At 35.8% G+C, this 27,506-nt stretch overlaps 1 protein-coding gene across 1 annotated transcript in view; it reads right to left on the bottom strand.

Annotated features, from left to right (window-relative positions):
* IL7 (interleukin 7) overlaps nt 1-27,506 on the bottom strand; it is a 44,938-nt gene that overhangs the window by 17,060 nt on the left and 372 nt on the right. Inside the window, exon 2 of the mRNA XM_059394758.1 lies at nt 21,632-21,765. Coding sequence (XP_059250741.1) covers nt 21,632-21,765 — 134 coding nt within the window. The remainder of the gene's footprint in view (nt 1-21,631; nt 21,766-27,506) is intronic.

The following is a 27,506-nucleotide window of genomic DNA, read 5'->3' on the forward strand; positions in this document are numbered from 1 at the left end:
GGGTTATCTGATCTTCCTTGTTCAAAGTAATTGGCTCAAATAGCCAAGGTCTAAAGCATTCAGGTCCTTGGTGTTCTACTGTCATAACAACTGTTTCATAGGCAATCCAATAAAAATACAGCCAGAGCCTTGATTAAATTGGCTATGTACAAGAGAATGATCATTCTTCTGGATCTGAAGGAAGCAATAAACTCTGTTTGCTACTGACAAGTCACAACATGAAGCCAAATGGCACACAGAGAAATGTAGAGTGAAAAGAAATGAAGCTGATAGATGAGTGGCTGAAAAATATATTGTACACACATACAGGATTATTACTCAGCCATAAAAAGAATAAAATCCTGTCATTTCCCATAACATGGATTGACCTACAGGGTATTTTGCTAAGTGAAATGGACAAAGAAGGAGAAATACCACATGATTTCATTTATATATGGAATCTAGAAAACTAAAAGAAATAAACAGAAACAGATACAGAAAACACACTATTGGTTAACAAATTGGAGAGATCTGGGGGGGAGGCAGATGAAACAGAGGTACAAGCTAGATTAAGAGGTACAAACTTTCAATTATAAAATAGTCATAGAACTGTAATATATACCATAGGAAATCTAGTTAATAATATTATAATAACTTTGTATGGTAACAGATGGCAACTAGACTTATCATAGGGATCATTTCACAATGTATATCCAGTGATTGGAAATATCCAATCACTATGATGCATATCTGAAACTAACAATATTTTATGTCAATTATACTTCATTTAAAAATAGCCAATAAATACTCTTTAATGATGAAGTTCATTTATGTTGTTTTCTACTACTGATAAGTGAAAGTGTACTAACTGATATAACTTCTTCAGCCTGAAGGATTTCATGACTAATATTCTAGACTCTGGCTACTCTAAAAACAGTTCCTCTTCTGATGCAGCTACTTCTACCAATGAGAATCTGTGGCTCACACTTGCCCTACTTCCACACGGTCACCTTCAGCATTAGAAAAGCTCTCTAGTCCTCTTAACTGAGATTTTTAGAGCAACTCATTTCCAGTTCCAAAGAGAAGAGGGAGTTCCTTCTCCTGTATTAAAAAAAGAGAGAGAGAGAGAAAGAAAAAGAAAAAGAAACAAAGAAAAACAACCAGAAAACAGTTACATTTCTTACCCTCCCAGGCATGTCCTTTTCCTAGAATGATTGATGGCAAACAATACTCGATATATCAATGATCACCACCACCACTACACCCCAGAATCCCAGACAAGCAGATTCACAAACAGACTAACTGAAAAAACTAATGATTGGCAGAATTAGCATACAAACAGAGGTTGGCATGGTTATAAAGTTCATGCTTTTTCTACTACACTAAGGTTGCCATCCAAGTAATGTAGATTGATTAAAAATTTTGATCAACCAAGTTTATTATTTTTTAAGATTTGTATTTATTTATTTGAGAGAGAGTGTGAGAGAGGATGAGAGGGGAGAAGGTCAGAGGGAAAAGCAGACTCTCCCGCAGAGCTGGGAGCCAGATGTAGGACTCGATCCTGGGACCCTGGGATCATGACCTGAGCGGAAGGCAGTAGCTTAACCAAATGAACCACACAGGGGCCCTAATTAACCAAGTTTAACAGAAGAGTTGAGAGTATCTAGCCAAAAACCAAGAAAATATATTATTTTCTCAATCCTGAACCCTATTCACATGTGCTAAAATTCTAAGTTAAATATAGAGTACTATTAATTAACAACTGTAAATTTATTAATCAAATTTCTGAGGTTATTGAAGTATAATAATATTAATTTTCCAGTACTTCCTATGACCAAGAATAGCCCAAGTAAAACAGCTCTAATTAATGTATTGTCATTTTGTTTCTCATTTAACTTCCGTTCAGAAAATAGTGTGTTTTATATTATGTCTCCATATACATAAATAATAGCAGAAATAAGAAGTTAAATGCTTTAACACAAAAAAAATAAATGCTTTAACAATTAACATTAATGATAATTCACTATAGAGAGCACACTAGGAATAAAAACAAAGAGGACCAGTCCAAAAATAATATTGAAAATGATTCTTATCAAATATTTCAAAGTCGTATCATGAAAGTGCCTCCAAAGTACTTTTTATACAGAAGAGTTAGAAAAGAAAACTTGTGTTTGTGGGTTCCCACTTGTAGAAATACCTCTAAAGAATTTCTCTGATGTAGCTCAAAATAAGAAAAATCAAACAGCAACATTTATTAAAAATACTTATGGTTCCATGAATGCTCAACAAAGGAGGACACTACAAAAGGATGATAAATAAATCTTAGCTATTAAACCCATTCTTTATCTTGTGCAAAATTATATAAGCATTGGATGCCTATTTTGGAGGTGAAGATATATTTTCTACTCATGAGATCCCTCTCCAGCATTACCAGCACACCCTGGATACATAACTTGGTATTTTACTCATTTGTGTTAACCAAAGTGTGGTTACCAGAGTTTGATGATAAGAACCTGTGTTCCAGGAATTCTATGATTCAACAGTTGGCAGATTTCCCTAAATCTCAATGTGCAATATTAAGTACATTGAATAACCACTGAAACCTGGTGGCATATCCACCTATAGTTGGTATAGTGCCACAGACCAAAAAGTTATGCACATGCTCCTCTGGGTGTGTAGGAATATTATTATGAGAGAGAAAGTTTCATACATGGCAACCATTCTATGTTTCTTTTAAATAAACTAAAGTCCTACATCAATGCAATGAAAAGAAGACTGAAACAGAGGTGTGGATAGCTGGATCCTAACGTTCCTCTATTGGCATTAAATAATTTTTCAGTGGTAATGGACCTCAAAAATTACGCAAGTCAAAGTTCTAGTTTTATGAATTATAAAAGTGAGGCCCTATAGCAGTTAATTGACTTGTTCAAAGTCCCAAAGCTAGGCCTCTGACGGAAACCTTTTTCTTTCCAGACCAACAATCTCTCTATAACAGTACACTGACATGATCTAGCCTCTCCTTGAATTACCTCATCTGTAAAGTGAGTACACTGAACTTGAGCAGTGGTTTTCCAACACCCTGTTCCTTGTAACCCTGGGGTTTATAGAACGACACAGAAGCCACTGAAAATAGGCACAAGATGATAAAGAACACTCAAGGCTCAAAACCTCACTGGAGTTCTATGTAAGATTTATTTGAAAAAAAAATTCATAGATAAATAAAAATTTGAAAACCACAGTTATTGATGATTCACTTCGAAGTTTTAAATGCAAAGTCATCATTTATACATATTTTAATAGAATTTCACTCTCATATATCAAGCAATTTATAGCCATTTTAAAATATTCAAGGTTTTTATTTGTTTCTGTTCTTAAGGGCATAAAGTAGAAATTTAGAAGTCATTGTTACAGAAATATTCTAACTTGAATAAGATTATAAGAACCACCACTTGTTGAATGCTTACTAAGTTCCAGGAATTGTTTCATCAGCCGGTCATATACCAATTCATGTTATCCATATAATAGTCCAGTGAAGTGTGGGTACTAATTTTTATCCCAATTTTAGAAATAAGGAAACAAAGGCATAAAAAGGTTAAGTATTTATCCAATGTCACACAGCCAGCAAGTGGCAGATTTAGACTGAACATTCACACAGGGTTCACTGAGTCATGGCATAAATAGGTTCACACTAAAGTATTCACTGATTAAAACCTATCTGTGGTCTTCACGGTATGCAGAATCCTTTTATCTCTATAAACTACATTTCTAACCTCATAGTACTCAACACCAATGATGGTCATTGATTTAATAAGCACCATTAATAGAAAACAACTGAGGATCACGTATAGCTTTTACATGATCTACAACATCTGTGACATCTTGGTTGGTTATCTGGCTAAGATTTACCTTTATATGCACATGATAAAGGAACCAGATTTTATAAAGCTTATGATATTGGTAAATCTAATAGTGACATAGGTGTGGGTTCAAAACAAATTTAAAAATTACTAATATAGTAATTCTCACAAAATTGCTATCAAAGCATGGGAGTATTAGAAACCATTGTCCTCAAAGAAAAAAGGCACAGGTTTAGTAGAAACCTGGCCAGATATGAGTAAACCAAAGTTTAACAATAATAAGCACATATAGAAAGAGAACTATGAAAAGCCCTTTCTCCTTCACTAGGACAGGCTCTGTAATCATGCTGTGGTGCTAGCATTCATCTCACTGCCCCTACTTAGAAAAGTGTCTTCTTTTTCTAACTGCTGGGAGCTATTTCAGTCCCACTAATCCTATGGAATCTTGCTTTAAGAACAATATGATTCTCTCAAGAGATGCAGAAAAAGCATTTGACAAAGTGCAACATCCATTCATGATTAAAAAAACAAAAACCTCCAACAAAGTAGGGATGGAGGGAACATACCTCAACATCATTAAGATCAGATAAGGAAAACTCACAGCTAATATCATCCTCAAGGGAGAAGAACTGAGAGTTTTCCTCTATGGTCAGAAACAAGACAGGGCTATCCACTCTTACTATTGTTATTAACTAAGTACTGGAAGTCCTAACCTCAGCAATCAGAAAACAAAAAGAAATAAAATCCCAAATCACCCAAATCAGCAAGAAAGAAGTCAAACTTTTACTATTTGTAGATAACATGATACTCTATGTAGACAACCTGAAAGAGTCCACCAAAAAATTGTTAGAACTGATACATGAATTCAGTAAAGTCACAGGATACAAAAATCAAAGTACAGAAATCTGTTACATTTCTATACACCAATAATGAAACAGCAGAAAGAGAAATCAAGGAATCAATCCCATTTACAATTGCACCAAAAACCATATGATATCTAGGAATAAATCTAACCAAAGAGGTAAAAGGTCTGTATTCTGAAAATTATAAAACACTGGTGACCAAAATTGAAAATTACATGAAGAAATGGAAAAACACTCTATGCTCATGGATTAGAATAACAAATATTGTTAAAATATCTATACTACTCAAAGCAATCTACACATTTAATACAATCTGTATCAAAATGCCACTAGCGTTTTTCACAGAGCTAGAACAAACAATCCAATGGAAAAAAGACTGTCTCTTCAACAATATTCCTGGGAAAACTGGACAGCAACATGCAAATGAATGAAACTGGACCACTTTCTCATAAAATACACAAAAATGAATTTTAAATGGTTGAAAGACCTAAAATTGAGACAGGAAACCATCAGAACCCTAGAGGAGAACACAGGCAGTAACCTCGCTGATATTGGCTGTAGCAACTTCTTATTAGATATGTTTCTGGAGGCAAGCAAAACAAAAACAAGAATGAACTACTGGGACTTCATCAAAATAAAAAGCTATTGCACAGTGAAAGAAAAAATCAACAAAACAGGCAACTTACAGGATGGGAGAAGATAGTTGTAAATGATGTATCTGATTAAGGGTTAGTAAATATGTAAAGAATGTTACATATTTATGTTATAATGTTAGTAAATATGTAAAGAACTTACGAAACTCAACACCCCCAAAAATCAATAATCCAGTTAAAATACAGGCAGAAGACATAAATACACACTTTCCTGAAGAAGACATACGGATGGCCAACAGACACATGAAAAGATGCTCAAGATCACTCATCATTGGGTAAATACAAATCAAAACAACAAATGAGATATCACTTGAAACCTATCAGATTGGCTAAAAGAAACAACACAGAAAATAACAGATACTGGAGAGGATGTAGAAAAAGGGTAGTATTGGTGGGAATTCTAACTGGTGCAGCCACTGTGGAAGTCATTATGGAGGTTCATCAAAAAAGTTAAAAATAGTACTGCCTTGGGGTGCCTCAGTGACTCAGTCAGTTGAGCGTCTGACTTGATTTTGGCTCAGGTCATGATCTCAGGTTCCTGGGATGAAACCCCACATCAGGCACATGCTTAGTAGGAAGTCTGCTTGAGTTCTCTCTCTCTCTCTCCCCCTTCCTCTGCCCCTTCCTCTGTTTTCTCGCTCTCTACCTCCATCAAACAAACAAACAAACAAACAAATAAATAAATAAAACTATCTACCCCCCCACAATAAATAAATAATAAAACTGCCCTAAAATCCAGCATTGTACTATTTGGTATTTATCCAAAGAATATAAAAATACTAATTCAATGGGATATATGCACCCTGATGTTTACAACGGCATTAACAGCAATAGCCAAATTATGGAAAGAGCCAAATGTTCATGAAATAATGAATTGAGAAAGAAGATGTGCTATATGTGTGTGTGTGTGTGTGTGTGTGTGTGTATACCATATAAATGGAATATTATTCAGCCACAAAAAAGAATAAAATCTTGCCATTTGCAATGACATGGGCAGAGAGTCAGAGAGTCTATCTTTCCTTCAGCTCACTGTGATCTAATGTAGTCAATCTAGTACTTGGCCCCTCATATTCTCTCATTAATAAAATTAATAAAATTAATAAAATTCTATGAGTCCTATGAGTCCTAAAGTTGGAAGAGATATATAAAGTTCAGTTCAGTAAGGCAGTTAGAAAGTAAAGTATGTAAGCACTGAGATTACAAATTCATATTTGGCACATTTTTAATTGCTGACTGTCATATGTGTAAGATAATATATAATCATTACTGCCTATTAACCTTAAGACTGGTGAGTGATTAACATCTCCTAAAATGATCAATGTGCACACATTGGCAAGTTTACAATCAGCTCTCCAGATCTGTGTAAATCTCAACTTCTGTTCCTTAATGGTTCAGTTAAACATTTATTAAGCATCTGAACCTGCCAACTCAAAGATGGATCATATATTTTCTAAGAACTCTAGTGACTGAAGCAAAAATTACAATTTTATAGGGCTTTGAAGAATGGTAGGTCTTAAGTAGGCAAATAAAAGGGAATAGAAGGCTATTTGAGTCAAGGCTGGAGTCCAAGGTTTTCAATGCAATACTGTATGCATTTATGAAATGCTTGTTAGTGGCTATGTGTAAGCTGTTAGGTATCGAACATCAGTATAAAAACACCAGCCTTCCAGACTGGGTCCTAATCCTGTGATGTTCACAGTTTTGAAGAAAAGATAACGACTTCAAAAATTACAACACAAGGGAATAATGCTGATAATAACAGTTAAAAATGTTTAGAGAAAGGAACTAATTCAATGCAGGGAGCTTGGGAATTGCATTTCACAAAACAAACTGAGGGTTGCCGGGGGGAGGGGGTTTGGGAGAAGGGGGTGGGATTATGGACATTGGGGAGGGTATGTGATTTGGTGAGTGCTGTGAAGTGTGTAAACCTGGTGATTCACAGACCTGTACCCCTGGGGATAAAAATATATGTTTATAAAAAAAAAAAAAAAAAAAAGTCAGTGGCCCTTTGTGGATTAAGTTTAGATGGATATTTGAGTGTAGAGTGTTTAGAAGTTAGGTTGTGATCAGATCTTAGAAAGCCTTACCTGCCAACTTGAGGAATGTTGACTTGGTTTTTTGTGACTAGATAATAGGGATCCACTGAAGACTTTTAAACTTCAGAATGGCAGAATGAGATCTGAGCTTTTGAAAGGTAACTCGTATAGCTCATATAAAATAAATTAGAAATGGGAAGCACCAGAAAGATGGGTTATTTCAGCACTGAGTTTACATATGGCAGCTGATGTCTTCTGAAAGTTTAGGAGTATGTGACTAGTGATATTGTCATTCAGTAATTTTTGATCATATGAAAACACAATGGAAAACTTTTAGACTGTTAAAATGTAGTTCTTGTAGTAGGAACCAATAAACACAAAGGCAGTTAACACTGAGCAGTTAAAGGGACAGAGGAACAGAATGTCTTAAGCAGACTTGGTGCTGAGGACAGAGTCCAGCTCAGGGCCAATATCACCACGCTGAGATTATGATCTGAGTCAAAACTAGAAGCTGGATGCTTAAAATGACTGCACCACCCAGGCACCCCATGGTGTGCCCCTTTAATCTGTTAATTCCATTTTCTTTATCCATTTGGGGAACATTTTTCTCTATCATAAGTTATTTTACTTTTCCATTTGATGAGTTTTCTTTTGGAGGAACGGTAATCCATAAACTGACTTATTATTTTCTGGGGTGTTTCTGCATGGTTGCCATGTTGTTTTCATCTTAAGTTTATAGGGGACCACCCTGTGCTATCACCTATCCCAGCACTTCCAGTGAGACCATGTTATTGTCTACCCCATAACAATTTTTTCAAGTTCATTGTGGGGTTTGGTGAACTGCCTTTCTTGGGGATAGAATGGTCACTTGGACTTAAAGGTTCCCTTCCCATTAGGAGTGAAGCATTTCACTTTTGATAGAGACTAGGATATTCAGGAGTGATTTTCCACTTCACTTGCCTTTCCCTAGCAGATATTTCCACTGACTTTCTCCAAAATGGAGTATTAGTGAGCTCTTTTTCAGAATTTTGTCCACTTTAGCCACTATCAATATGAGTTTACATAGCTGCCATAACAAATGTCCACAAACTAGGTGGCTTAAAACAAAAATATATATATATTCTCTGGAGGCTCAAATCCACAATCAAAGTATTGGCAGATTTCCATGCCTCTTTTCTAGTTTTTGGAGGCTACCAGCAATCCTTGGCATTCCTCGTAGCTCGTAATGCATAACTCCAATGCTCATGGATTTTCCTGTGATTCTTCTCCTGCTCTTCAGTTCCAAGAACGCTTGTTGTTGGAATTTGGACTCAGTTAATCTAGGTTGATCACCTCTTGATATTCTTCATTGTAACCGCAAACATGCTTTTTCCAAATAAGGTAGCAGGTACACACACCCATTGGGGTGCCACATTTGAACCACTGCACTACCTGTATGATTATTTTTAGAGGAGTGTTGTTTTCATGTCAGTTCCTGAAAGGTCTTTCTCATTCGGGAGCTGCCAGTTTTCAATAACTTGCGTGTGTGTGTGTAAAAATGAGTGTCTTTCCATTAGTTTGATTCTCTATACGTTTGTACAGTTTGAGGTACTCAACTTCAGCTCATTTCAATGGGATTTAATCTGTCATCTCACCCCAGCAGTACATTTGAAATCATGAATACCAGTGACACATGTACCTTTAGATTCTATTGGGTGATCTTCTAAAACAGTATGTTTTCAGCCCACTGTGAAGGTTAGAACATATGTTATACCATTTTTTCATTGTAATGAGATCATAGTAGTTTTCAAAACAATGACATGCTTTAACAGATTCAGAGTACTCACAATGTCACATCCTTACAAATTTCCCAATTAAATTAGCTCTATTTCCACTTGTTAGATTTGTATAAATTCTCTTTTCATTTTCAGAATTAGCCAAGAATGTAGAGAGTTTATTCAATGCAAACAGGCTAAGTTTCCTTCCATATGCCATGTAAGGAAAACAGAACCATGCAATCCATCCACAGCTCTCTGCTTATGCTTTTTCTTTCTGTTTTAATTTCTGTTGCAGATATAATGTATCAACACAAAAAACCCAGTGAAACATAGTCTAATGTTCTTGTTGGTCCAGATATGTGTATAACTTCAGGCACAGGCCCGAGGGCCCAAATTTATAGTTATTTAATTTATACTTGTTTGCCCAGAACTGTTTCCAAAGACATCTATGATAGCAAGGTAATCAGATCTAAAAGTGATGCCAATCCTTACACTCTTTTCCAGGGTAAACTTTCCCCAACAAATATCTTGAAAAACAACAAGTATATTGGTGGTGGTGAGTCTAGGGAACCAGTCAAAACTCCTTTCTTTCTCAATGAATCCTTCCTATCAGTAGATATCAGACAGGAATAATTCAATCTTTCATAAAGAATCAAATATCATGAGGCTTCAAAAAGTAAGAGTCTGGGTTCTTAAACTCACCCTGCCCAGGAAACTATCTATGGAAGTGAAATTATTTCCTCCCTAGGGACTAGTTGTACATACCAACAGATTTTGGATTTGGAGAATTTATGGAACCATAAAATACTGCTAGCCTTGTTTTATTTTTTAATGAATGAATGAACAAATGAATGAATGACTTTACTGTTTTAATAGACTTTATTTTTAAAAAATTAAAAAATGTTATTTATTTGAGGGAGTGAGACAGAGAGAGCACAAGCAGGGGAGAGAGGCAGAGGAAGAAGGAGGCTCCCCACTGAGCACGGAAACAAACATGGGTGTTGATCCCAGGAATGGAATCATGACCTGACCTGAAGGCAGATGCTTAACCAACTGAGCCATCTAGGTGCCTCAACAGACTTTGTTTTTAAAATCAGTTTTAGGCTTACAGAAAAACTTAAAAAAAGGACACAGTTCAAATATATGCCTTCACCAATGCTTCCCCTTCATTAACGTCTTGCATTAATGTATTTTTGTTACAGTTCATGAATCAATATTGTTACATTATTGTCAACTTAAGTTCTTAGTTTACGTTAAGTTCACTCTTTGTGCTATAAAGTCCTATGTGTTTTGACAAATGTATGTCATGTATCTACCATTACAGTGTCATATAAAATATAGCTTCACTGCTCTAAAATTACTCTGTGCACCACTGATTCATTCCTACCTTCCTTTCTTCCCAGCCCCCAGCAACCACTGATCTTTTTACTTTGTCCATAGTTTTGCTATTTCTAGAATGTCATATAGCTGGAATCCTATGGCAAGTAGTCCTATATACTGAATTCTTTCACACAATACACATTTAAGACACCATCATGTCCTTTTGTGGCTTGACAGCTCATTTCTTTTTATCACTGGTTATATCCCACTGAATGGATGTGCCACATTCTGTTTATTCATTCACCTGTTGAAGAATGATGTGGTTGCCTCCATTTGGGGCAATTATGAATAAATAACACCTTTATAAACATTAGCATGGCATTTTTACTGTGAATGTTAGTCTTGAACTCATTTGGATAAATCCCCAGAATCATGGTTACATGATATGACTATGTTTAACTCTGTAAGAAACTGCCAAACTGTCTTTCAAAATGGCTGTACCATTTTGCATTCCCATTGGCAATGAACAAGAACACTTGTTGCTCTGCATGCCTGTCAGCATTTGATGTATGATTGTTTTTAGTCATTTTAGTTATGACAGATTTTAGTCCATTCATCAGATGTTTAGTGCTACCTCAATTTCAATTTACAATTCCCTAATGATATATGACACTGAGCATCTTTTCATATCTTTCATATATTTATTTCCAATGTGTTTATCTTCTTTGCTGAGGTGTCCATTCATTGTTAAAATTACGTTGTTTTCTTTTGTTGTTGTTGAGTTTAAACTTTTTTTTTGGGGGGGTGGGGATATTTTGAGTACAAATCCTTTATCAGATATGTGTTTTGAAAATGTTTTCTCCCAGTCTGTGGCTTGTTTTTTCATGTTCTTAACAGTGTCTTTCTCAGAGCTAGCGTTTCTGGTTTTGTTTTGGTTTGGTTTTAAGATTTATTTATTTATTCATTTATTTGAGAGAGCGAATGAGCTGGAGGGCAGTGTGGGGAAGGAGAGGAAGAGAGAGAATCTCACGCAGACTGCCTACTTAGAACAAAGTTGGACACAGGGCTCAATCACAGGACCCTGAGATCATGACCGGAGTTGAAACCAAGAATCAGACCTTAACTGACTAAGTCACCCAGACACCCCCTCTCAGAGCACTTTTAATTTTAATGAAGTCCAATCTTTTTTTTATTTCATGTATGGCACTATTGAGTGTCACATCTAAAAGATTATCACCAAATTCAGTGTTACCTAGGTTTTATTCCTATTTTACTTTCTAGGAGTTTTTATAGTTTTGCATTTCACATTTAGATCCATGCTCCATTTTGAGTCAATTTTTGTGAAAGCTATAAGGTCTTTTGTATATTGATGTTCAGGTGTTCCAGCACTATTTGTTGAAAAGACTATCCTTTCTCCAATTGAATTGGCTTTGATCTTCTGTCAGAGATCAGTTCGCTGTATTGATGTCGGTCTCTTTTGGGCTGTCTATTCTGTTCTATTGATTTGTCAGTTATTTCCCCAATATTACACTGCTTTGATTACTCTAGCTTTACTCAAAACTCTAGTTTTGAGTTTGGGCAATGCCGGCACTCTTTGTTTTCTTTTTCAATATTTTGTTGGCTTTTTTGAGTCTTTCGACATTCCTTGTGAATTTAGAATCAGGTTGTTGATATCTACAGAATGACTTCCTGTATTTTGATTGACACTGCTTTGATCAAGTTTGAAGAAGTGACATCTTTACAATATTAAGGCTTCCTATGTATGAACATGAAATATCTCTCCATTTATTTGGTTCTTCTTGACTTCTTTCCCTAAGGTTTTATAGTTTTACTCATATAGATATTGTCCTTTTTAAAATAGATTTATCTATGATTATTTCATTTTTTGAAGCTTATATGAGTGGTATAATTTAAAATACAATTCTTCACTGCTGGAATACAAAAAAGAAACTGTCTTTTGTCTTTTTGTGACCTGAAACCTTGCTATAACTGCTTATTAGTTCCAGGTTACTTTAGATTTCCTATGAAGACAGTCATGTCACCAGGAAAGAAAAACCATTTAAATTCTTCTGAATATATTTTGTTTTCTTTTCTTGTTTTGTTGGATTAGCTAGGACTTCCTGACAATATTGAATAGGAGTGATAAGAGGGTATATTGTTAACTTGTTCTTAATCTCAAGGGAAATTATTGCTTTGTCACCATTAAATATGTTAACAGTAGGATTTTTATAAATAAATTTTATCAGTGTGTTAAATTATTCCCTATTCATAGTTTGCTGGGAGTGTTTCTAATGAATCACTGTTGGATTTTATCAAATACTTTTTCTGCGATTACTGTAATCATATGATTTATTTTTTTGCCTGTTGACATTATAAATTACATTAACTGATTTTCAACGGTTGACCCAACCTTGCATACTTGAAATAATTGTATTTAGTCATGATTTATAATTTTTAAAAAATACACTATTGGATTTCATTTGCTAATACTCTGTTAAGATTTTTTTCCCCACCTATGTTCATGGAAATATTCACTTGGAGGTTTTCTGTCTTATGTGCCATGGTCAGATTTTGGTACTGGGGTCAGACTGGTCTCACAGAATGAGTTGGTATGTATTCCCTCTGTTTTTGAATGAGTTTTTAGAGAACTGATATGCTTTCCTGCTTAAATGTTTGGTAGAATTCACAAGTGAAACCACCTGGACCTGTATTTTGTATTTTGAAGAGTCATTAATTTTTTATTCAATTTCTTTAATAAATGTAGTCCTATCTCGATCATGTAAATCTTCTTATGTGAGTTTTGATCATTTCAGTCTTTTAAGGAATTGCTGCATTCATCTAAACTATCAACTGTGTGTCCACAGAGTTGTTCATAATTGTATTAGTCAACATTCTCCAGAGAAACAGAACATTCAATAGGAATCTATCTATCTATCTATCTATCTATAGAGAGAGAGAGAGAGGAAAAAAACAGGGAAAGAGAGGGAGTGAGAAGTGGGGGTATTTTAAGGAATCGGCTCATTTGATTGTGGGTGTTGGCAAGTTCAAAATCTGTAGGATAGGCCAGTAGGTTGGAACAGCAAGGAGGCTAATGTTGCAATCTTAAATCTGAAGGCAGAATTCCTTCTTCCTTGGGAGAATTTTGTCTTTTCTCTTACAGCTTTCAAGTGATTGAATGATGTCTTAGTCTGCCCAAGTTGCTATAACAAAATATCACAGACTGGGTGGCTTAAACAACAGATGTTTATTTCTCACAGTTCCATAGGCTGGGGAGTCCAAAATCAAGGTGCCTGAATGATGTCAGTCAATTTGGTTCCTGGTGAAAACCCTCCTCCTGGCTTGCAGGGAGGCATCTTCTCATCATGTTCTCATATGATGGAGAGAGAAAGTTCTGGTGTCTCTTCTGCTTCAAGGGCACTAATTCTATGATGGGAGTTCCACTCTCATGATCTCCTCTAAAGCTAATTATCTTCCAAAGTCCCATCTTCTAAGACCATCACATTTGAGGTTAAGGACTTAAATATATAAATTTTTGTAGAACATAGACATTCAGTCCATACAAATGAGGATCATCTGTATCATGAGGGGTAACCTGTTTTCCTCATAGTCTATTGATTTAAATGTTAACATCTAAAAAAATACCTTCACAGCAACATCTACACTGCTGTTTGACCAAATAACCAGGTACCATAGCCTAGCCACGCTGACACATAAAATTAAACATCACAATAATATTCCTTTATTATCCTTCTAATATGCATGGGATTAGTAGTGATGACCTCTCTTTTATTTCTAATATTAGTAATTTGCATCTTTCTTATTTTCTTGGTTAGCCTGGATAGAGAAAAGTTTACCAATTTTATTGATCTTTTTAAAGAACCAGATTTTGGTTTCACTGATTTTTTTTCTATTAATATCTTGCTTTCAATTGCTTTTCTAATTTTCATTATTTCTTTTCTTCTGATTAATTTCATTTTAATTTGTTCTCTCTCTTCCATTTTTCTAATGTGGGAGCTTAAATGATTGATTTACATTTTTCCTCTTTTCTAATATATGCACTTAATGCATATATTTAGCTCTGCCTTCACTGTGTCCCACAAATTTTGTTAACATTTAGTTTATTACTTTTAAATTTTCCCAAGGCTTTTTTTTTTAATCTGTATTTATCTAAAATGTTGTTTAAACTGCAGATATTCCATCTATTGTTCTAGTATTGATTTCCAGTTTAATTATGTTATCGTTTGGGAGTATATTTCACATGATTTCTATTTGCTAAAAGTTTGTGAAAATGTGCTTTATGACCCAGAATATGTTTAGAACATGGTGATTACTCTATGTGAGCTTGCAAAAAATGTGTATTGTGCTGTTGTTGGATGATGTATTTTATAAATGTCAATTAGGTCCAGTTTTTAGAGTGCTTTTCAGTTGAACTATATACTTACTGATTTTCTCTCTGCTGAATCTGTCAATTACTGACAGAAGAGTGTTGAAGTCTACAACTTTAATAGTGGTTTTATCTATTTCTTGCAGTTTACCAGTTTTTGCTTCACAAATTTTGATGCTATAGTTAGGCATACACATTAAAGTTTGTTGCCTTCCTAAAGAATTTACCCCTTTATTATTATTTAATGCCCTTACTTTACTTACTACTTATCTCTGATAGTCTTCCTTACTGTGTGCTTTGCTTAAAATAAATATAGCTTCTCCAGCTTTCTTTGGATTAGTGCTAATATAGCATACCATCCTTCATCTTTTTTACTTTTAATCTACATGTATCTTTATACTTAAAGTATAAGTATACTTCTTGTGGATAACATATATTTGGGCCTTTTTTTCCTTTTTTTAAAAAATCCACTCAGCAAATCTGTCTTTTAAGTAGTGTATTTTTATTTCATTTTTATAACTAAAATAAAGTCATTGCTAGGACAAAAAGACTCACTTCTTGAAAGGTAGCTTCCCTTGTTAAATTGCAACTGACTCAGTCATACTGCTAAATTATACACACAGGAAATTTGTTTTATCTTCTAGCATAACTTGATAAAAGAAGAACTAATTTAAGACTAATTTTAGCCAATTTAAAACATCTTTCCTCTGTTAATTGGAGTTAAACATATTTAGACATATTTATAAAGTAATGTTTGGCAGGAAGTTGATCATTTATTTGTCAACAAAGCAATGAAATGCAAGATCGAAGTTGATAGGTCCTAGGTCAGAGAGATTTTAAAGCGTTAAAGAGCTTTTGGAAAGGAGAGAGAGTGTATCAGATTTGAATTTTGGAAAGATAACTCCAATGCCAGCAAAGAGGACAGATGCACACAGGGAGATCAACCAGGAACTCCTTGGAGGCTATGGAAGTGGTCTTGTGATGTCAATAACTGCCTGACCTGAAATGATTAGTGGAAGTCAACAGAATGAATGACCTGCACAGGTGTTGAGAAGGTGTACTAATCTGTAGAATTGCTGATGGATGAGCTGAAGGAGTAGGGGTGCCAAGGATGATCCCAGGCTTTCAGCATTGTTACCTAAGATAGAAAATGTAGAAGCAGGAAGCAGTGAAAAGTGCTAATTAGTTCTCCATTATGCATGATGTGTCAGTGCAATTCATCAGGGTAAAGATTTCTAATTGATATTTAAATTATATGGTGCTTAAGTTTATGAAAGGGGTGTAAACCAGAGGACCATCAATGCAAAGACAAACCTTGAATCCCTTAAGGCCCCTCAAATAGAGATGAAGGCAGAATTGAGGACATTGAAAATTGCAAAAGCCAAGTATAACCCATTCACTGGATTTCATAATTTAATAACTTACAATAAAGTAAGCCCTTTGTGTGCCTCTAACTAGACTGAGTCATTCATAGAAAGTATATGGCCATTCCCAGCAGTCTTTATATTTTTAACCAGCCTTTGTTCTGGTGACTAAGAGTTATGTAATTCAACCATATAAGTTATGTAATTCAACCATATAAGTCATGTTGACAAAATAGTTTTTTATGGAAAAAAACAATATTATATAATATCCCAAACTAGTTCATATTGAATATCAGAATGGCACTTGACATTTGATTCTAACAAATGTCCATAGAAACAGATGTTCAAAAGAAGAGACTTTTAGCCTATTTGAAACAAGTTCTGGCTTCTCATGAACTTGTGGCATTAATTTTAAATTCATCCATTATTTATCATATATTATTACAATTCATAGTTACTGATGAAAAACTACTATGTATATGCAAAGTATCCTGTTGAACATTCTGTGGGACACAAAGATAAATCCAGCATAAACTGTCCTTAAGATACTTATAAGCTAGTATGAAGAAATAAGACACAAACTTAGGTAAGTATACAGGGTCACAGAGAATCACAGACAATTGAGAATCATGGACAATTTAAAAATGAAATTAAACAATCCCATTTACATTAGCATCAAAGGCACATAAAATACTTAGGAATACATTTAACCAAAAAGTTCGAAGTTTATAGTCTGAAAAATACAAAATATTTGTTAGAAGAAATTAAAGGAGATCTACATAAATGGCAAAGCATCCCATGTTTAGGTGTTGGTGGATCAGAAGCATTGTTATGCATTGCTGAAAAAATAATACTCCTCACATTTATCTACAGGTACAAGGAATTCCCTATCAGAGTCTCAGCTGACTTCTTCCTAAAAATGAAAGCTGATTCATATGAAATTGCAAGGGACCTGAAAGAGCCAAAACAATACCAGAGCTTTACCCTGTTTTTTCTCATACTAATGAGCACGTTTCCTGGGGTCTGATTTCCAGGTTCGCCCCTTGCCAGCTATGTTGTCCAGATCTTGGTGTCCTCATTACGTAGAGGTGTTGTAGGAATTATATAAGTTAATACATGGAAAGTGCTCATGGAAGCACTGGCACATTGTACACCTTGATTTTGTCTTAGTTATTATTATTATTATCATAACCTCACAGGAGTACTGTGAAGCTCAAAAAAGATAATGTATATGAAACTTTTTTGTAAGGTACTGCTTATCGTTTTGTACTGTAGTGACACATACATCCGTCATCCTTATAGGGTATAGAAGAACACGGACTATTAATTTTTTATAGCCTAATAATAATAATAAATGCTCAGAGATTCATATTTTAGCTTTCTGTAACTTTTATGATCAAATCACTACAGACTTTTAGTTATGCTGAGAATAAAGTCCAAATATCATTGCATCAACACCACTCTCAATCTTGCTATAAAGTATAGATCCACTTGTGTCTTCTGCTCTATCACTGGTCTTGAAAGTGGAGTCACAATGGATCATCCACTGCAGTGTGGGAGGAAAAATTTTAGAAATTCTGTCTACATGTAGTTTTGATGACATCCTTTGCAAATTTTCTCCAGTTTTATGTGTATCTTTATTAATGCTTGCAAAAATACTATTAAAGCTCTAATATGTAAATAGATGCTAAATGTCTATGGGAACAGCAAGCTCAAAAAATTTTTACTGGATATCAGTCCACTCTCCCACAACATGGTCTTTCTCCTAGTGCCAAGCAGATCCATTCAACTCCTCCTAGAACACAGCTTCTATCTTTTTATTCCCAAATCTAGCTCACAGCCAGTCTGTTGGTTTTGAATGGCCGTGAGGCAGCCACTCCTCTTCAAGCTGCAGCTTGCATCCTTCACACCAAGACTTAGCCATCACCGAAGGAAAGCTTCTTTGAAGAAGGGTCTATACCTCGTCCATCATGGTACCTACCCAGAAGCCCCCACCACTTCACCACATGAAAGGTTTTCCATAATAACAGGTTCCAAATAGATGTTTGCCCCATGCATATGCTAACACCAATATTGTTATCAAGAGGCAAGAGAGCGTGCTGTTTAACAGCAAAGGTTCTTATCCGGGTTCTGCCCCTCACAAACTGGCCGGCCACAAGACTCAGCTTCTTCCTCTGTGAAATTAAAGTAATAAAAGTACCTCTTTTCCAGGTATATTGTGAAAGTGTATTTGGCTAGCACCTGGAATAAAACAAGTGCTTCAAAAATATTAGTATTATTATGCTATTCCCGAGACTCAAACACTATAATGTCTGCAAAGCATCTAGGACACGAGTTAGTAAGGGGACTGAATTTCCTCTACCAGTCATGTTGATACAAGTAGTTCTTGGTGACTTCTTTCTCCTTCCTCCTATTTTATCACCTCATATTTACAGATGACTTTCTTGCGATTATCATGGCACTATTCACTTGAATTGATTAGTTCATATACTCTTCCTCATATAGTCTTCCACATCTAATGAATTAATCTCTTAAGAAGAGTTGCCATGTTTTACTTTGGCTTTTGTTGTCGTTGTTCAAGATTTATTTATTTATTTTGCAGAGAGAGAAAGTGGGGAAGGGGGGAAGAGGCAGAGGGACAGGGAGAGACAGTTAAGCAGACTCTGCCCTGAGTGCTGAGCTGACAAGGGGCTTGATCCCATCACCCTGAGCTCTTGCCCTGAGTCGAAACCAAGAGTTGGCCACTTAACCAATGGCGCCACCCAGGCACCACCAGGTACTGTTTTAAAAGGATCGTTGCTGCCGTTGTTTTTTTGCTGCTGTGCCTTTTAATCAGATAAACTCCTTTATATTTCCAGAAGAAATGTGCTATGAATATGGTAGACAAAACTCTCCTTTTGGATTGTCAACAGCATTTTTCTTTGCAGTTTTACACACAGAGTTATTTACAAGTGTTGTAGGACTAACACCAGTTGATTCCTTGCCTAGATAATAAAATTAAATGAAAGCATTATCTTGATTTAAAAATTAACTTAGTACTTTAATTAATGCAGAAAATGTCAAGTGTCAAAACTTCATGAAATGCAAAGTGGGGTAACTGCCATTTAGAGTACGTTTTTTTCCTTGTCAACGGGTAAAATCAAGGACCTCTGTGGTCTCTGTTCAATATTATCTTGAGTTCCCCATATCCTTTCAAGAGGTAGAACAATGAATTTCCCAAAATGTCATGCCACTTCGGTGTAAGTATGTAGTGAAGATGATAGTGGGATGGCAGGAGGGAGAAATTAGACCATTTATCCCATCTTAAGAACATTTGAGAGGGTTTTCTTTTGCATTTGGGGCTTTAAGAACTGATTATCTTTTAAATCAACACATCCCATGATGTTGATCAGCTCTTAAATTGTAAAAAAAAAAATATTTTTGTAAGTGCTATAATTGTGTAGAAAATCCCAAAGGATCAACAACAACAACACCTCCTGGAACTAATAAGCAATTACAGAAAGGTTTCAAGATATAAGGTTAATACACAAAAGCCAATTGCTTTCCTATATATCTGCAATGAACAACTGGAATTTGAAATTGAAAACAAGACACTATTTATAATAGCACCCTGGTTTAGATTTAAGAAAATCTTAAACAGGATCTATATGAGGAAAAATATAAACCAAAGAAAGGAATCAAAGAGAGATCTAAATAAATGGAAAGCTATCTCACTAGAAGAAGACTTAGTATTGTTAAGATGTCAGCTTAGATGTGAATTCAGAGACCTCATTGATCAAGATATACAGGTAGTAATAAAGTATATGAAAAGATACTCAACAGGTGCCTGGGTGGCTCAACTGTTTAAGCGACTGCCTTTGGCTCAGGTAATGATCCTGGAGTCTTGGAATTGAGTCCCGCTTGGGTTCCCAGCTCCACAGAGAGTCTGCTTTTCCCTATGACCTTCTCCCCTCTCATGCTTTCTCTTACTCTCTCTCTCTCTCAAACGGATAAATAAAATCTTTAAAAAATAATGATAAAAAATAATAAAAAAATACTCAGCATCTTATGATACTAGGGAATTGTTGATGAAAACAATGATATGCCATAACACACATTTTTGAATGGCTAAAATTCAAAACACAGACAACACCAAATACTGGTGAGGATATGAGGCATCAGGAGCTCTCATCCATTGCTGATGAAAATGCAAAATGGTACTGTCATTTTGGAGGACACTTTGACAGTATTATGTAAAATTACACATAGTCTTACCATGTGATCCAGTAGTCACTCTCCTAGATATTTATGCAAATGAGTTGAAAAAATATGTCCATACAGAATCCTACACATGAATGCTTATAGTTTTATTCATAATTGCCAAAAGTAGGAAGCAACCAAGACATGTCCTTCAATCAGTGAATGGGAAAACAAACTAGTATATCCAGTTAATGGAATTTTATTCAACAATTAAAGAAGTGAACTATTAAGCCACAAAAAGTCATGGAGGAACCTTAAATATACATAGCCAAGAGAAATAATCCAGTCTAAAAAAAAAGCTATATACTGCATGATTCCAAGCATATGACATTCTAGAAAAGCAAAATGATAGAGACCATAAACAGATTGGTGGTTGCCATGCATTCAAAAGGGAGGGAAAGGAAAGGGTGAGTAAGCAGAGCACAAAGGAATTTTAAGGGCAGTGAAACTATTCGGTATGATACTGTTATGGTGGACACATGACACTACAGTTGTTAAAACCCATAGAAAGTACAACACAAAAGCAGAGCCCTAATGATAGCTATGGACCTCAATTATAATAATGTATCAATATTGGTTCATCTGTTTAACAAATAAAAGTACCACACAAATGCAAGATGTTGATAATAGGAGAAATTGTAAGGAGGAAGAGTGTTATGGTAATTCTCTACTTTCTGCTTAACATTTCTGCAAACTTAAAACTAAAATATAAACTATACTGTAAGGAGAAGCACACCATAAACTAAAAAATTAACTTACAGCAAATTACATATAAATGTGTGTGTAAAAATACCTATATAATACCTATGTTTGTACACACATTCAGATAAAATAACTATACGTCTCTTTTTCATGATTGTGGTTTAATGTTGTACTCTTGTTATTTTCCCTGCTCTATTAAAGTGCTTCTACGGGGACTGTCATCACGAAGTGAGGCAATGCAGATAGTTATGCTAAATTATGCTTACAAGAAATGTGGTGGTGGTGTGAACTGAGCTGAAATGCATAGCTGAAGGCCTATTAAAGAATTATTTTAAAAGGATATAATGATGTCAACTATAAAAATAGGTAGTGTCCCATTAAATTTTGCTCTTTAGTTATTTCAGTTTCTTTAAGAAATACAGATGGATACTTGAATATGAAACTGTTACCGTGTGAGGAAAACAAACAAGCACATACCAAGTCGTTGATGCTGATCATTAGGACGTGCTGATACTCTCTGCCCTCTTTACCTTCAATGTCACAATCGGATGATGCTACTGGCAACAGAACAAGGATCAGGGGAGGAATTCCAAAGATATACCTAAAAGAAACTAAATTGAACAGTGAGTAAGAATGAGCTAAATGTTGTACATCAGATTATATACTGATTGTGTTGTTTTGATTGGCCTGACCATTTATTTCTAATAATTTTTTGAAATGCATCATGGCTTTTGGATAGTGTGGGAAGAACCCTAAAATTCAGTATTCTGTAACAACCAAAGTAGGACTGCATTTTAGAGTTTAGATTTCTTTCACTTTTTTATTTAAAAATTACTCTTTGGAAAAGCGATGAACAGGTGTGATGAAAGCAGACTCTCTGTCCCTGAAAAACACTCTAAGGTATAAATCAATTTATTCAATTTTGATTTATATTGAACACTTCTACAAGAAAAAGCATCTCCAGGTAAACAGGTAAACTACAGGTAAACAAATTACACATTTTTTAAATTTTATGATTTGTGGCATGTGTATTTATGTAAGCCTTGATGATTATCCAAGTATCCAGCCTCTTCCTGAAAGCCATGCTGCACGTTTTATTTCCATGGTACTGTGATTATATTCTTTCTTTTTAATGATGGACCTTAAAGGATTTACCCTTCCCAGAACTGTGACAAAGCTGACATTTACATTTTGATGCTCTATATTTTCAGTATATTCTTTGTTTCTAAGTGCCCAGAGGCCCATATTTTCTACAAACACAGCTCTGTCTAGCTTCTTGACAAATTAGAAAAACCCATTAAATAAATTCACACCCTGGTAACTAATGATTTATATCTGTTTTTGATGAGACTTCCTACTTTAGAGGCAATTGTCTAATCAAAAAGAATGAAATTATAAATGGTATCATTTCGGGCAGTAATAATGCACTGATGGAAAGCCAATTATTCCCAGAGACCTTAAAATGTGGCTATATAGAAATGTATTTCTTCATAAGTCTGCCAAAATGTCTTGTTTGTATCTTTCTGCAAACTCTTGAGTTATGTTGACAATATCTCCTTTTAATTTCCCAAATGAAGTTTAGCTATACTTGATGAATGCAAGACATTTCACATGTGTGTCTTTTCTGATTAGGACTACAAACAATACTCCTTGGAACCCAAAGAACTAATATTGTGACATATGTTAAATGCATCATAAAGTTCCCAATAACATTATCCTCTATTGCATCATGTGTCATATAAAAATCAGTAGCACTCCCCAATAAATGATGAGCTATTTGTGACCCATATTTTTATAAATAGAGAAAGTAGGCTACATAGCAGGTATGAGAACAAACACAAATCCTACATCGTATCTTCATGTATCACAGACAACTGACAAGGTAAGAGAAACAAAATGAGACACAGAATTGATTCATAGCTCTGCCACTAAGAGCCTATACATGTGCCAGCAAAATTCACTGAGGAGATTAATAATGGTCATGATGATGATAGTTATGTTTGGGTACCTATCCTGGGCCAAGCACTTTGTTACCTTATACCTATCTGTAAAGATCAGAAGAGTCGTACAATTTAATCTTTTTGTAAAAACCAGACAGTAGGTGCCAAGTCTGAATTCTAACCTGAGTTTACTGTCTCACCAAGATTTTATCAGAAATGGCCATAGTTTTCTGATAACGTGTAATTACATTAGTCCTCTGAATGAAACCACTTCTATGAAATACTACAGAGCTCCACCTCTCTCTTGTACTATTGCTCCTTTGCCCTGAAGATTCTCAGACGATAGTCAATTGCTGTTTCTTTACAAGATGCTGACACTGTAATTGGATCTGTACAGACTGCATAGATCCAAACTTCATTTTTCTGTCTTCTTACAGGTGTCCAAAAAGGTATACTTTGCAAAGAGTAGGTGATAAGTTATATAGCATGTAACTTGAAATGAGTTTTAAGGGGAATATAATAAAATAATTAAATACTGGAGTGAAAAAAGAGACCTTTTTATTATTCTACATAAATGTTATTTTAAAGGTCCATCTTTAATGTTTTGACAAAGGAGTTTGTTTTACTTTCTATGAGCACTAGCTGTTGTGTCCTCTTCACCCCAACTTTCAGTAATTAGTGCTCCCCAAGTTCACACTGATCCATTTATTCACTGAATGACATTTACCAGTGCGTTTAATGATGGCTTGGTTAGAAAACTTAGCCTTTTTTATGTATTTCAACTAGTTTCTCAATCCCGAAGCATAATTTGCCTTGAGGTACCTGAATGGCTCAGTTGGTTAAGCATCTGACTATTGATTTCTGCTCAGGTCATGATCTCAAGGTCAAGAGATTGAGTCAGGCTGTGAGCATGGAGCCTGCTTAAGATTCTTTCTCTCTCTCCTTCTGCCCCTGCCCCCTCCTGCACATGCATTCTCTAAATAAATAAATAAATACATAAGATCTTCTTGAAAAAACCTAATTTGCTTTGTCTATAAAGTCAAAGCCATTTTTGTCGTTGTTGTTAAATAGGTTAGCTTCAGATGGACTAGGCCAAAACAAAACACAGAGGGTTGGAGTATGGAGACTTGGGGTTTTCATCTTGGTATGCCAAGAAGCTGTATTACAACGAGTTGTGTGACTAAGTGAATGACAGTGTCTTTTAAGTTTCATTTAACTGATCTGTAAAGTGAAAACTTTAGACTAAATGATCTAAGATCCCTTTCAACTTTGAAGCACCTTAAGTCTAAGAATCTCCCTGGCCATCCCAATAGAGTATTTCTTTAGACTTGAAATCACCTCAGGGACAATACTGCAAACACACCCAGGGCTTCGGATCCACATCTCACTGGGTCTGAGATGTGGATCTGAAGTTTCCACCTCTCAGATGAACAACTGCACTTTGGTCTGCAATTGAATGAAGACTTTTCTCCACACCACCCAAAGAATAAACATATTCATACTGCCTAGTTCGAGCATGCTTTTGACATTGTTGTCATGATAGGAAAAAACGCTGCACTTATTCTGTTTTATTTCAGACTATGCATAGACATTCACCCCTTTCGTGACCCTGAACTTTTCTTTAGGTCACAGAGAAGATAAACCATAAGGAATAATGCAAGGCGAGCTTGGGCCTGTGGAATTCTGTCTTTAGATTTCCTGAAGGGATTGAAACTGGAGACCCTGCTTTTCAATAGGGAATTTGGTTACACCAGAATGATGGCTGTCTAAAAATTCTTGTTGGTTTTTAATTTAAGCCAAATAATACATTCAGTCCTCAGCCGCGTAAGTTATGGGGTCAAAGTGAATATAAATAAATTAGTTTCTAAGTCTATTGAATCCAGTCCTTCATCCCTCCTTAAGATAAGTAAATGTTTATTGAATGTCCACTATAAACATTTCATAGAACCGTTTTCACTAGGAATTACAAAAAAAAAATACTGAAAAGACATTCAGGATGGAATAGAAAACATTATCTGAGTATATAAGACTTGGTTTTAATATAAGACTTGGCTTGTGCTTGTCACAAGCAAATTGGTGCATAAATAGAAGAAAAAGTTAATAAACAGAAAACAACCATGAGTTGTATGGAAAACAGCTCGTTATAACCTTAACATAGTAAATTTGATTATCCTCATATGAAGAAATCTAATTTCTGCCACAATCAATATTAAGACTACTCTGTAAACTCTATCCACAAATCCCATGATAAAACTTAAAGACAGGGCACCTGGGTGGCTCAGTGGGTTAAAGACTGCCTTCGGCTCAGGTCATGATCCCGGGGTCCTGGGATCGAGTCCCCCATCTGGCTCTCTGCTCAGCAGGAAGCCTGCTTCCCCCACCTCTCTCTGCCTGTCTCTCTGCCTACTTGTGATCTCTGTCTGTCAAATAAATAAATAAAATCTAAAAAAAAAAAAAAAAAAAAAAAAAACCCAAAACTTAAAGACATTTCTGTAGCCATCCTATGATATTGCACACAATATTCCATTTACTCTCATAACCAGTTCCGGAGGTAAGTACTACCAGTTTTCACGGTTGTGCAGATGGAAAACCTAAGGAACAAAGAAATTTTTCCTGGTATATAATGTGTATAGTAAGAGACAGGTTAAAGAGTTTAGGAACTCAGCTTTTAGCCACTGAGCTGCACCGCTTCCTACAAAAACAAGCATGTGTGTGCAGTCAAGGGAATATTTAAAAAAAAAAATCTTTTTTCCACATGAACCTCACTAAGGTGCTTCCTGATCAAGCTCTGAAACACTGCATCACACACTCTTATTTCAGAAAAACAGACACATGACACCAGGTTATGTGTCAGAGGCAAGACCAGAAAAAATAATCTCATGTGCATGAATGTGAATATGACATATAAATTGATCCTATAAAATAGCTTTTCCCATTTTTGTTTAAGAGACTCCAACACTGATGTAGTACTATTTGTGACTCTCCTTTGTACCTGTTCAGGCTTTCTCATCTTTCTCGGTTCCCTGTTTTTATTACTATTCCATTTTGGGTCCTCAAATGTGATTAAATTGCCTAAACTAGATAGTACCCTTGAGAACCACATAGTAGGGCATCAACTACTTCAACTCCTCAAAGAAGCAGCAAAGGAAAAGTTTAAAAAGGGTAACCCTATCCTTAAGCTTCTTGTGAAATCTCTTGGAAATGCAAAAGCCACACATTATAATCACTATTAACAAATTTAGAATTCTAATATTTTGTTTGCTAATAACTTTTGGTAGATGAATAATACAGATACACTTCAGGAAATAAAGCTCCTTGTTAATAATGCACTTCCTAGCTTCCTTTTCTTTTTTCTTTCTTTTTTTTTTAACCTCTCCAGTTAAAATTAGAGTTGATGCAGGGATTAGAACTAAGAGCTACAGGAAAGAAATAATTGCAGGAGATCCATGGCGCTGTGAGACAGGGATATACCTAATTTCTAATTCTATACTAAACTTCTGAAGGGCACGCATTACAAATCTTTTTCCATAATCGTCTTCCATACTCTACCCACCTCTCCCCCTAATGTTGTTACTGATCCGGTACTTCTTGGCTATGGATTCTCTAATACCTACGGGAGAGAAAAGATTTTTGATCTAACGGTGTAGCCTGGAAAGCGCACAGACCACGCATGAAGAGCAAAAGCAATTTGCTCCTTATTCCCCTCACCCTCCTCCACCCGCCTTTTTTTTTTCTTTTTCATGAGGAAGTGTTTACTATAAAATATTCTAATTTATCTCAGCAGCTCTTTGCCTGTCACATCTCTCTTTATTTTTTTTTCCCCATCCAGTAAACTTTTTGTCTCTTTCCCTTGGCCATATAGCTGCCAAGGGAATCCAACTCATTCGCCTCACCTCTGCCCTTGTCCGTAGTCCGCACGAATAAAAATACATTAGATCTTGGCAAAGGTCTAGAATTTAGACTTAAGCCTATTTCATCCTGCCTCCACCAAGAAGCACCCATATAGGGGAAAGAAAGAAAGAAAAAAGAAAAAAAGAAAGAAACCCAAACCCCGAAGCTCGCCTTTCTCGACGCCAGCCCGAGGACTTGGGTTCCCAGCAAAGGGCTCGAGGTACAGCCCCAGTCGGAAACTCCCAGCCTCGGTGAAGGGGTGAAACGGGGTTTTCCAGAGACCTGTCCCCTTAGGGTTTAAGAGCGAGTCCCGTGGGAGCTTCGCTTTCACTTCTCTAGAGAGTAGGGAACTACAGGAGCTCAGGTAACTCGCCCCTTCCCCGGGCGCCTGTGAGTAACTGGGCGCCGCCAGGAGCGCGGGGAGGGCGGGCAGGCGCGGGGTCGCCGGAGGGGAGCGCCGGCTCGGCAGGACTGACGGCGAGCCATTGGCTACCTCGGCGACCCGGCTGCCGGCTGCAGCC

This window comes from Mustela nigripes, chromosome 3 (assembly GCF_022355385.1).
Source record: "Mustela nigripes isolate SB6536 chromosome 3, MUSNIG.SB6536, whole genome shotgun sequence".
NCBI classification, from domain to species: Eukaryota; Metazoa; Chordata; class Mammalia; order Carnivora; family Mustelidae; genus Mustela; species Mustela nigripes.